Source organism: Macrobrachium rosenbergii, chromosome 52, assembly GCF_040412425.1.
Source record: "Macrobrachium rosenbergii isolate ZJJX-2024 chromosome 52, ASM4041242v1, whole genome shotgun sequence".
Taxonomy (NCBI): domain Eukaryota; kingdom Metazoa; phylum Arthropoda; class Malacostraca; order Decapoda; family Palaemonidae; genus Macrobrachium; species Macrobrachium rosenbergii.
This window is the reverse complement of record NC_089792.1, coordinates 15,451,173-15,464,420: the sequence shown is the minus strand read 5'-3', so window position 1 is coordinate 15,464,420 and position 13,248 is coordinate 15,451,173. Positions and strand designations below refer to the sequence as shown.

Genomic DNA, 13,248 nt, shown 5'->3' with positions numbered 1-13,248 from the left:
AGTGAATATTTTAAACTGAATGCTAATTACAAACTACTTGTTAGGACAGGCTACTACTAAGTTCAACATTTTAAATAGAATTTGTCACTTGGTAGATTTTGCTACAGGAAAGGACAGAACCCGAACTGTCCATTAAGCTGAGGCCTTACTTTATGATTATTAATCCATGAACACCATCTTAATTTACTTTTGGAATAAATTACACCCAAAGGGTATTGTGCAATAAGTGACTCTGTCTAAGGCCAGGATTCAAAACTATACAATTTGGGTTTGATACACAGGATACAGAGACATATCAATTTGCAATCAAGTGAGATAACAGATAATTCTGACTGATATACATATCCCTATATCATTCAGGTTCTGTATTTATAAACAAAATCAACTCATCTTCATGATATATGATTGCTACAATTGTAACACTTGGCTAGTTATGATAGTTTTGTCTCTTTTAGACCTATGAGGTCATTCAGCACTGGAAGAGAAATTGACAGTAAAAGGTTTGAAAGGTGTAAGAGAAGGAAAACCTCGCAATTGCACTGTGAATCAACTATTAGGAGAGGGTGGAAAGTAAGATGGAAGAAAGAGAATATGAATGGAGGTAAAGTAAAAGGAACTCCTTTCATTCCTTTTACTTTACCTCCATTCATATTCTAAATACAGAACCTGAATGCTATAGGGATATGTATAACAGTCAGAGTTATCTAGGTGGTGAAGGAACACTGCAAAGAACCTTAAGTAATGCATACAGAGTACAGTACCACATGAGGTGCACTGACAGCACTAACCCCCTGTGGGGTTGTCTCTTATACACTGACTTTTTCATGTACACAAATATTAAGCCACAAATAGCTCCTCAATATAAAATTCACTAAACACAGGGAATAATTTATATCCACAGAGAAATTACATATGGTAAGTGCATCTGGCTCACCCATGAACTAAACCTCTACCTTTCAAGTTTCACACAGTGCCTGTTTTGTCTTTCAATTATAATTACTGTATTATTATTATTATTATTAACTAGTTTAATTAGATAACTGAGCTAATTTCTTTAGCTTTCATGAGGCTGGCCCAAAGGATTTGTCTTTATTATTAATAAAGTTTAGATTTCATTGATTAAATTACAACTTTTGAAAAACTTTATGACTTGGTTAATTGAAAAATGGAGATCCTGATTATAATTCTGTAACTGTTTTATTTTTCCAAAACTTATCATCAATTGTTGATTATATTTGGACATTCACACAAAAAATCCTTAATTGTTAGTGCTGCTTTACTTTCTGCACATATGGGGACTGGATCACGTGGACTATTCATGAAATATGTCATTCCGTTTCTAAACGATGAATTTCATATTCAAACATTGGGCTTATTCTTTTTTAATTAGTTAGTATGAGGCTCGTAATTCCACATATTCTGCAATTTATTGATTATCACGGGTTCTGGAAGTTTTATATAATCACATTAACAGGAATATCTACATGGGATCTTGTAGTGGTAGTTGCAATTTTGGCTGCTTTATCAGCTTCTTTTCCTTTAATGCCTACCTGGGCAGGTAACCAACATAACAAGCAAAACAGTCGACCCCCACCTATTCGCAGTTGAGGATTGTGATTTCACCTATCTGCGGATTTTTTTGTGGAAAGTATCTCCAAAGTATTCACGGAAAATTTGGTAATTCGCAGGTTTTATCGTCAAGCAATATTCCCTAATTACTATATTTTCATGTTATTTTTGGGACTAAATGCATTTTTTATGATAAAAATATTTTTTACTAATTTTCAAATATTACCATGAATGTATACATAGCAAAATATCAATACAGTACCGTAAAATGTATTTTTTTAAACGCATATTTAAATACTACACGTATTTTTTAACTCAGTGAGAGAGAGAATTACGAAAGCCTTGGGAAAGAAACCGGTTTTTAAGCTTTGCATTGGTAATAATCCGGTCTTCTCTCTCCTCTGTACTAGAGGAACCTCCTAACTGAATGATATTAACCCTTACTGGACGGGCATGATCATGTGAGGAACTACAACAGGTTTTGAGTGAACGCCAGGCTAACTCTTAAGAGTATTAATATTATGCGGCATGCAATTTGGATGAATTTAGCAGGAAAAATGTTCACATCACTTCAATGGGCCATAAATAAATTATGGCAACTGTAAAGTGATTTAGGATGATAGTTTAAGGTATATATGTAAACATAATATCAGTTCACCCCCTCTCTCTCTAAGTTATTCTCTTTCACCAGTTATTCATGAATAATTTCACTCTTTTGATATTTAACGTAAGGCAACTCCCCATCTCTCTCTCTCTTGGCACTTTATATATCCTTTAATGAAATATGAATTACTGTATCATTAAAAATATGAAACAAACTCCAGGAAGCTCACAAAGCCATCATCAAATGAGTGAATGCACACATATGTATGTGTTGCAGTTTTTTTTTATTGCTTTGACATAGGCTCCATGACGACACACTATTGGCTGGAGGAGCTGGAAGTAGCCAATCATAGAGCTTGTAGCAAACCCCCACTCTCTCTCTCTCTCCATGACGACACGCTATTGGCTGGGAGGGTTGGAAATAGCTAATCACAAAGCTTGTAGCTCAGATGCTTTGTGTATAGTATTCAGAAGGATGAGTTGTATTTTTTTTCTCTCTTCTCTCTCTCTCACTTGATATAAGAGAGAGACAGAGAGAGAGAGAGAGATTTTCATGCATATGTAACATCTATGTTTATTTGTTTTGTATAGTTTATTGATAAACGTGAAATTACTTTGTCCATTTTTCATATTTTCCAAGCTATTACAACTCTGCATTTCAATAACTATGAAAAATATAGTGAATTAGGTACGATTTTAGCATAATTCTGTGGAATTCCCAGTCTTTTTTTGGTAGATAAGCATTTTGACATACTAACATGAAGGGCAAACAGTCTCTCTCTCTCTTAGGGGTAACTTGATTAGTTTTCACATGTAGCTGTAAGCCATATATTTTTAAGGGTAATGTTGTAAGATGACTTTGAAATGATAATAAAGTGTTTTATGACGATAGTGTAAGGTATATTTGGTGTTTGAACTATTAAAATAGGCAGTAATCTATTAAATAGGCAGTTATAAGCATTTTTAGAAGAGGTTTTTGGTGTTTGAACTATTAAAATATGCAGTTAACAGCATTTTTAGAGGAGAGATGTCAAGTATTCACGGATTTTAGCTATTCGCGGGTGGTTGTGGTCCCTATCCCCCGTGAATAGTTGGTGCTATGAAAAAGAAGTTAGTCTAGCTGATACCTCTATTCCCCTTTTGTGTCATTTTCTGGGATGTAACAAGAAACTATCTTATCTAGGGAAGTTACCTTGAAAGCCATCTACGCCTCCCAGCAAAGATCTCTCGGCAATTTTGAAGAATTCACAAAAACTCCTTACAAACCTGTGTGGCTTCCCTGCTGAATCTCACACTAAACATCATCCTTATTCTGGCTTTTGATGCTTTTTTTGGGATAGTGAGCTTCATAGCTCTCTCTGGTAAAGTCATCTCTACTACTATCTGGAACTTGATTGGATTGTCTTCTGCAGTTGACTTTGTGTGAAGGCACAGACTAGAGCTACTTGCTTTTATTTTAATAACCAGATCCTCTTGGGAAGGGGCTGTTTCAAGAAACAGAGTTCTTGAAAATCCACACTGTACTGCCCCAGACAAGTCATCCTCAATGCATATAGTTTTATGATGGATGGCAAACCTGTGGTGATTAAAGTTGTTGCCTATGAAATCAGAGTTCTCCCTAAATTCCTAGTTTTTCAACTTAATTTTAATGTCAATGTGATTTTAAAGGCAGGAAACTGGAGGCATTAATCAACCTTTGCTAATTTCCATCTTTGGGATGTAACATTAACAGGTGCACACATCACTAGAGCTGATGGGTTTATGAATTTTGGTACATATCACAACAAGCCACAGAAAATCCATCACCTCAACAATGTCGCAGGCAATATCCTTGTGTTTAGCAAGCAAAAAGCAGTTGGGAATGATACCTTTTAAAACAAAGTCACAAACCATGTAAACACATGACAAAAAGCATACGTGTTTAAAAAATTACAAAGTAATGTTAGTCATTGTAAAACTGCCAAATGTCTCTTCAGCTTGTCCCAATGTGTACTGAAATTCATGAACCCGACTGTAACAGTGGGACAGGTATTTACTTCTATTGAAGACCCTAGGGCTCATCATCCTCCTCATGCTTGTTTTATTTTCTAATCTCTTATTTATGACATCTTCAGAGATGTAGACCTCCAAGGATACTTGCTACTTTCACTTCTGTGTTCAGTGCTTATCCTTTCCTCAGTTACTAATAAACTCCTCATTTAAAACTATCACAGATTCTTCAATAATTATAAGACTTCCTAATTCTCTCAGAACCTAGGGTTCCTTGCTAATATTTTTCACCAGGAGCTTTCTATGGATCCTACAGTTTACAATCAGCAACTTTGGGGCGTACAGCAGTCTGTAACCCCTTTTATATGAGTGGAAACAAATCTAATTTTATTAAAAATTTTTCATACAAACCCTTCCAGCCTTGCTGATTTCTTGTAGTCAACAATCTGAACTGCACTAAAAAAAAAGGGGGTTGACTTCTGTAGACCTCATTTTGCAACATGCACAGGCATAGGTTACCCCTGCCTTTCTTGTGTGTGTTAGATAAAAGACTTTTTCTGGGGCATTTGCAAACCGTGAAGGTGGGCTATATATGAGTGATGGGTTTGCATAGAAAAAATTGCATTATTATATATCAAAGGATAATTTAATGTCATAAAAAGAACACTTTGGTTTTTAATTGGTGTTGCCAGCAAATATTTAGTAAATTCCTTTCTAAGTTTTCTTACATAATTCTATCAAAGCCATAACAAACACATATTTGTAGTTTAAGAGGCCAATTTTATAATTATTTCAATTTCTAAAATATTTGGCAGAACTAGTTAAGTACTAATTAAAACAGACAAGAATGTGCATTAGAAATAACAAACACCCTTTAGTTGTTTGGAATTTTCCTAAAAATCAACATATAAAAAATTTTTATAATCTTTCCCAGTTCCCTAAAACAAAAATAACTTACTTGTTCTCCTCTTCTAATATCATCTTCACTACCATCAGTTAAACGGACGTGGTCCAAAGCTTTAGACCCTATTGCTGCCTGGAAAAATAAATATTTTTTTGTACAAGAATACAAGTTATAAAAGTAATTTCTGTTATACAACATTAAAAGTATAGTGAAAAGTAGATCTACATGAAAAGCATCATTAACAATGTTGTTTGTACAGGCATCCTCTAATAAACTATCATGAGAAAAGATGAACAAAATGTATTCATCTCAATATCTTTAATGTGGAAAAGGTCATGGTCTCATTAATATAATTATCCCTCAAAATACAAAAAGTCTTAATATTTAAACAAAACTATATGAAGTGGTTAATTTTCAACCTTCATTAACATTGAATGTCCCATCAATCTTTAAGAGGATAAATGTTCTATTACTTCTGAAGCCTAAAAGAAGTCACTTTAAATTAAGCTAGTCCATCGGAGCTTGTACCCAAAATTTTTGAGCAAATAAAAAAAAAATTCTAACAGCACTAATACTGTACTGCTACCAATAAGGTAATGATTTGCAGTTATTCAAGTATAAAACCTCATTATCATCCCACAAGCAGTAACCTGCTCACTTTATCTGTTGCTAACCTATGCCACACACTGGTCTACCAAATAAGGCTGACCAAAGTGATAACTCAAACTTCCAAGATGCTCAGCAAAAGAATGACTACCAGATGTTATACCACTTCTGCAAAAATGATAACAAAATCACATACTAAAATAAATACTAAGAACAAATACACTATTTCTTCTTAACCTTTATAATCCTTCCAATTATTTTTTACCACTTCTATCAGTCTTCTGCCATTTCATCTTGCAACGGTGTGTCAATTCATTTCTATTTCCATACAATTTGACAAGTCATGTATATTGAATTCATTTATGTCACTGTCACTTGTTTTTGCCTCTGTCCCTTTGTATCTTACCTCCAGTAAGCAATTTACATTCACTCCTCTTCTTGCCAGCATCTACACCACAACACTACTTCCTGCCATCCTTCCAATATCCCTCATGCCTAAATCTGCTGAATTTTCAGCTTAGCATTTGTACCAAATCAAATTATTCTTAGCACCCCTTTCCTTTTTAATGTTGCTCTCTACTGAGGGATATCTTAGATGGTGAACTCTTATGGGATGGGACTGGTTGATAGGGCTATTATTTCAATGAGAGATGTACACAAAAAGGCTGGGTTTTGTAAAGGAAGTAAAAGAAACCTAAGGAATAGTGGAGAGGGGAAGAAAATATACCTGACCCGGGGGGGGGGGGTTTGTAAAAGGAGTTTCATTTATACTCACTAGCCTTCCTCTTCCCATAACTTGAGAAAATTTTTCTGGTCCATATTAAATCCACTCACTTTCAGATAAAAACACACATGCAGTACATGCATTGTACACTGTCCTAATCTAACATATCAATATTTTGAGCAAATTCAAGAGCATCAAACTCAAGAGGAGAAGCAACTTGAGCCACAGAGGCTACCCAAACTGAAGTATTTTCTCCTCTACCAAATGATGTCATTAGCATCTAATGAACATAAAGGTGAAATTTAAGGAAAATTATGGGTTAGATAAATAAAGGATAATGAAGCAAACAGAAAGGTTACTTGTGAAGAAGGTGGGTAGGCTTCTCTGTGTAATTAAATCAAGCTACTCATGACAAGGGTCATGAATATGAAGGCAGGTAAAAATGGCACGACAATATAAGCAAACACTCGATCAAAAACTATTCATTTGGAAGCAATCATTAAAAAATACTAGTTTATTATGGAAAATGATTAATGCTGATAAATATATATACTAAAGTGGAATGGAAAATGATAAGCCTGATAAGGCAAGTGGGGGCCAATAAGAGGGCCTCCAAAAATAAATCAAGAAGGTATATAGTAATACCTTGACGTATGAGTGAACCAACGTACGATTTTTCCAAGACACAAGCCGTCGCTCAGTTGAATTTTTACTTTAAGATGCAAGCTGAGATCTGTACTACAAGTGGCACTTTTCAAAAATATTCATAAAAAAATAGGACGTAATGCTGCCAGGTCGGGCAGCATTAGGCTGGGTACTAAATACATTTTTATGATCCAACTTAATAAAACCAGTGTATTTCTTTACATTCTCTTTTATTATGTATTATTATTTTTTTTATACATTATTTATTATTTATAAAGCACATTTTTCTTATTTAAAAACACGTAAAAAAAAATCTGGTGTGTTTTTTGGGGGCTGAAACGGATTAATAGCATTTCCATTCGTTTTAATGGGGAAATTCAATTTGATTCACGAGCTCAGTCAAGGAACAAAATAAACTCATAGGTCAAGGTATCACTGTACAGTCATACCCCAAACTTATGCAAGGTTAGGTTCCAGAATTTTCACGTAACTTTAAGTACAGATCTCTAAAAATGCTAATAAATGCCTATTTCTAAAGTTTAAACACTAAATATGACACTAATCATGCTCCAAAATTATTAGGCTAACTTTTAAATGAAATTAAAGTTACTGTAATTGCATTGAAAAGTTAGCTTAATACATTACCCTTAAAAAAAGAAATAAATGGTTGACGTAATAATATAGGAGAGAGTGAAGATTAGTATCCTATTTCTCTCTCCTCCCCATTCCACCGATCGATTTTTATTCCGTCTCTTTCTCTTTATTTTGAAATGCTCTATGTCTCTATGTTTTAAAATGGCACATTTACAGTTTGTAGACTGTACAGGTAAAGTTAGGTTAATTTAAAATTATCTACTGTACAGTTAAAGACATACAGAGAAACAGTAATACGTAGGTTGAAACCTTTGACTCACTAATCAGCAACACTCCCTTCTTGTCATGTTCAAGTGACATGTCTGACAGCTTTGCCTTTGAGCTTCAAACAAAAGATGAGGGAAAGATTTTTGTTTCTTTAACATACGTATTCACATACGAATTTTGTAAATACAGTTATTATTATTATTATGATCATTAATCTTATTAATATTTGAAAATTAGTACTTATTATTAGGCAAAAAATTTATTTATACAAAACAAATAAACATACATGTACCATAAAAACTCTCTCATCTAAAAGAGAGAGAGAGAGAGAGAGAGAGAGAGAGAGAGAGAGAGAGAGAGAGAGAGAGAGAGAGAGAGAGAGAGAGAGAGAGAGAGATTGAGATTATTACTTTTATTATTTAATGTTATTTAATTTACACATAAAAGCTTGAAAACTTATAAATTACATAAAAAAATAAACAAACTCTTTTGCGGGGTTTCTCAGTATTTGCAAACATTCGCGTGTCTGTGAAAAACTAGTGTATGACAGTTAGTTACGTTCTAATGAAAAGTTCGCGTGCCTGTGAATTTGCATAAGTTTGGGGTATTACTATATATGAAACCTACATAAAAATGGTTTAACACTGATTACCTAACAACTTTCAACTGAGGTGTGATTAAAGAATGGGGTCAAAACCCCTTTTAAAACGCAACTTTCATCCTCCTGAAAGAACAGGATTCTTCTGCTTTGTAAATTCACTACTAATGTTTTCTTCATGCACTTTCGTAGTAGGCTCAAGTAAGGCAATTTCCTGTACTTTGTATAAATAAATAAAAATGTATTTCTAAAACACAACACAACTTCTCTAATATAATTACAAATAAATCCAATTACACCAACTTGAAACTTTAAAGCTCATAGAGCAAATTATAATAAAGCTGCTATCTAAATGGAATAAAATTACCTTTCTATTGAAACCTAAAAATATGTCATATTGCACTTACTTGGACAGTTGCTTTAGGGAGCCAGGCAATGGCAATGAAGAGACGTTCCCAAATAGTAAATTCTCCCCCCATCACAACAAAAAATGACGTAATAACTCGTAACGTTAGGCAAATCAGCAGCATCAGCAGACCCCATCCAATTGTGTCAGGGTTAATAGCAACGACCTGAAAACAGTATCATAAATAGTGTTAACAATAAAAAAATTTAAATTAAGAATGAACTTTTTAAAGTTCATCTCTATATGGTATACTAACAGGCACATATTCATAGATGCCCCATGACAAGACACACTCAAAGAAAATGCAGCATAATACTACGTATTGTAGTATCACACATAAGCTAACTAGCAAAATAATACAATTAAGCCATCTAATATCATTGAATAAATTAATATTTAAAGTTGCGCATCTCCAAGAATATCACAATTCTAATAGTGAGATAGAAGTTGAAACAGCAGTAAACAAACATGACACTGTCATAACGTAAGTTTACTTCATATAAAATTACATTACCTAACTGATTCTAAAGCCCATTCAACTCAATTTGTGCTCACTAACAAGAAACAAATTCAAAGAGAGGAAACCTCTATGTATGCAGTACTTTATTTCTATAATAAAAATCTATAAGTGCCAATATGCATAAGAGGATTTAAGTCACATTACTCTTATTACAATAATATTCTACCAGAGGTGTTATCTAGGTGAGGAAGTGAAGAACTTTAATGTGGAAAGAAATACGGAAATGTTCTAAAATTTAACAAAAATAAATAATTAAAGAGTTCATGCTAAAGAGTTACTGAAACACTGAACATTGACTTAACTGACACCAAAACCATACATTATTATGAACATATAATCTGGACAATATCAAACTAGTAAAAATTTACATATTTGCAGATTAACCAGCATAAACTTTTTTTTTTTAAATGTTGATGTTTCATAAGTACAATCTGCATGTTTTACTTATGAACAATGGTTGCCCAAGAGATGGAAAAATTCTTGGAATATTCATGGCAAATGGGAAGTTTTCATAGAAGTGTGTCCAGGATGGAGTTACTTCTAAGGGAGAGCCAACTTTCATGGGGCACTTCCATAGTAAGATAGCTTTTTAGTCAGGTTTAATGCAATTTTGCTTTTGGCTTGTATGTGTGCTATTCTATTCAAGTATGTATGAAAAATTAAAGCTAAGAACTTTACAGTTTGGCTGACAGGTATAAGACTGTTTCCATTTTTACTTCAGTATCATAGCTGTTTATCCCTCTGATATTTTTTATAAAACAAGACTATTTTTCTAATCTGCAGAAAATTGAAAGCCTAGTGAAGAGGCCCAAAACCATATAAAAATTCTTTTTAACTAATAACTGATTTGTGATACTGTTTATTGCAAGGAGGAACATTTGCCACTCAAATCCCCGTGAGATAACGTTTTACAATTTATGTCTTGATAAATATTACTTATTAGTAATTGAAGAGCTCAGTCTTATTTATGAATACAGTACTGTAAAAGTAAGTAGCCTCAAGTATGTATTATGTTAATCTTGAGTTCACCACTCTTTTCATCAAATTACGAAGGCATGGATAGATAAGGAGTTGAGGGCCAAGTTCCGTAGGTAGAAAGAAGCGAAGGTTGACTGACTCTTCCACATTCCTGACTTTAGGACCAGCTGGATGAAATGGTTCTTCTTGTATCCCAATGTGGAGCCTATACCCCTTATCTCATGAACTTTAACTCTTGGTGGGGGAAGAGTGCCTCTTCTGCGGCAGCATATGCCCTAACTATGACTTCCCTCAGCCAGAAGATGTTGTTGTTCTTTGAGATCTCCCTCGTTTCACTCTTGGTACTTATGAAGAGCCTCCTGCAAGCAGGTCTGTGAGGAGCCGTATGCTTCAGGTATTGTTGCAGGACTCTGACTGAACAAAGATCCATCTTGTCCTCATCTCCCCCCACAAAATCTTTTAATGAAGGGATGGAGAAGCATTCAAATTCTACAGAGATGGAGGACTACTCCACAGCCTGCATGATGTTGTACGACAGGACATGTAGCTCTCCCACTCTCTTGGGGGCATGTCTTCTTGTACAGTTTGATGACTGTGAACAATTTCCATGCATCTGAAACATTTATCACCCTTGGCCTGAAGATGTGGGCCAAGGCAGCTCTGTAGCCTTTCCCTGCAGTGAGGGAAAGTCTTCTCCTACCAGGAGGTCTGCTACCTCCTGCACAGTGGTCTCCAGTGGATTGTAGTCCCTCTCATGGCACTAACTGGGGAAGACCGTCCATTTACCTAGTACATTCCTGTGGATGAGGGCCGCAAGGTGTCAGTGAATGCTTTACAGTAGCAGACCGCTCTGAAAAAACCCTCTTTTGCATAAGCTGCTGGATAGTCTCAAACCACGAAGTCGGAGGGAGCCTACTGATGGATGGTACCTCCCATTGTGCTCCTGAACCTGAAAATTGGGGCCTTCAGGAAGTTGTCTTGGAAATTCTAATAGGAGGTGGAATAGGTCTGTGTACCACTCCGCTTGCTGCCACACAGGTGCCACCAAAATCATACTGAATCCCTGGAGACAAAGAACCTGTTGATGACCTTCCTCAGCTGACTGAACAGCAGGGATGGCATACACATCCATGTTGTCCCATAGGTGTTGGAAGGTGTCCTGTATTGCTGCCCTTTGGTTGGGGACTGGAGAGCAGTACAGGAGCAGCTTGGTATTCCTTGCTGTGGTGAACAGACTGACTGTTGGCCCCTGCCACCTGCCACAGTTCCAACAAGAAGTCAGCCGCTCTTTGGTGTAGAGACCCCTCGATTCCTACAACCTGATCTGCTCTGCTTAGCTGGCTGGCAACGATGTTCTTGCCCAGGATGTACCTGGCAGTCAGGTCCAGACTCCGGGACTGCCTATTTGTGTATCTACACTGCCAGGCGGTTCAACTCCAGGCAGATGGTGCCCCTTTGCTTGTTAATGCAGGCGATCACCGTTGTGTTGTTGCTCATGACACCACCTGAATGTGTTGAAGAGCCAGCCAGACAACTTGCATCTCCGCAAGTTAATATGCTCCTCCCTCTACGTGGATCCCACATCCTGGAAATGAACTCTCCATTCAGATGTGTTCCCCACCCTTTTCAGAACATCTGAGAACACCAGAATCTCAGGGTTGGCTGAGTGGTGCTCCCTGCAGGTGGTTCTTGGGGTCTCTCCACCACCAAAGGTCCTCCCTAACTCTGACTGTCATCTTGATTGGCTGCATAAGGGGTCTTTGTGACTTCTGCTTGGTCATCTTCAACTGCCACTGGAGGGATTTGATGTGGCCTCTCCCTCTGGGGACTCATTTTTCCATGACCTGCCACTGTTTTGCTGGTTGTTGGGTTAAGCTGAGGAATGGTTCTGGTACCCTTATCAGGTTGGCAATCCTCTCATTTGATGGACATGCCTTCCCTGCTGTGGTGGTGATCCTCATCCCCATGTACTTGATGATCTGCTTTGGGGTGAGGTTTGACTTTGGCAAATTCACAATTACTCTCAGATCCTTGCAAAGCGACAGGACCTGGTCCCTGTGGTGTTCCACTTTGGTGAATGAGGAAGCTAGGATCAACCAGTCATCCAAATACCTCCACAGTCTTATCCCCTTTGTGTGCACCCACACCCAAGCTAGCTGGAAAACCCAAGTCAAATCTTGTGATGCTGTCACCAGTCCAAAGTAAAGGGCCTTGAACTAATCGACTATTCCTGGGAGACAAACCTTACGTACTTCCTTGATGTCTAATGGATGAGGATGTGCAGAGAAGCATCCTGCAAGTCCATGGTCACCATATAATTATTCCCCCTGATGGATGCCAAGATGGACTGAGGTGTCTCCATGGAGAAGGATGTCTACTGGAGCTAGAGATTCAGGGTGGACAGGTCTATGACTGGTCGCCACCACCCGCCATGCTTTCTTTACTAGAGAAGGGCAGATGTAGAAACCTGGTACGTGGTCGTCCATGATCTCCACTGACTCCTTCAGCATGGTCTCCACTTCCTGTTGTAGTACTGGAGTCTGGGACAGAGGGGGAGGTGTTGCCCCAAGGGCAGTCTGGATCCCTGTCTGAGGGACAGGTGCTGTCCACTCCTCCACCCTGTATTGCTGCCAAGTTCCCTGCTTGTCTGCTAGGCAACTCCCCCAACTTGTGGCAGCTTTGAGGGAGGGGGAGCTGCTGATGTCTTACCAAGAGCCTGCACCGGGGGGAAGACTAGAGGCTGTGTTGTAGGGGACTTCTAGAGGCAGGGGGTCTGTGCTATAGGGGAATCTACTTGCTGCTCCTCCAGTAAGGGGTGCCACATGACCTTGTTGATCAAGGGAGA

At 37.1% G+C, this 13,248-nt stretch overlaps 1 protein-coding gene across 16 annotated transcripts in view; it reads right to left on the bottom strand.

Annotated features, from left to right (window-relative positions):
- LOC136833710 (sodium/hydrogen exchanger 9B2-like) overlaps positions 1-13,248 on the bottom strand; it is a 317,786-nt gene that overhangs the window by 4,675 nt on the left and 299,863 nt on the right. For all 16 annotated transcript variants that reach the window (XM_067095905.1, XM_067095912.1, XM_067095900.1 and 13 more), the window contains 2 exons: positions 8,907-9,071; positions 5,120-5,197 (listed from right to left, as the gene is read on the bottom strand). In XM_067095905.1, coding sequence (XP_066952006.1) covers positions 5,120-5,197; positions 8,907-9,071 — 243 coding nt within the window. The remainder of the gene's footprint in view (positions 1-5,119; positions 5,198-8,906; positions 9,072-13,248) is intronic.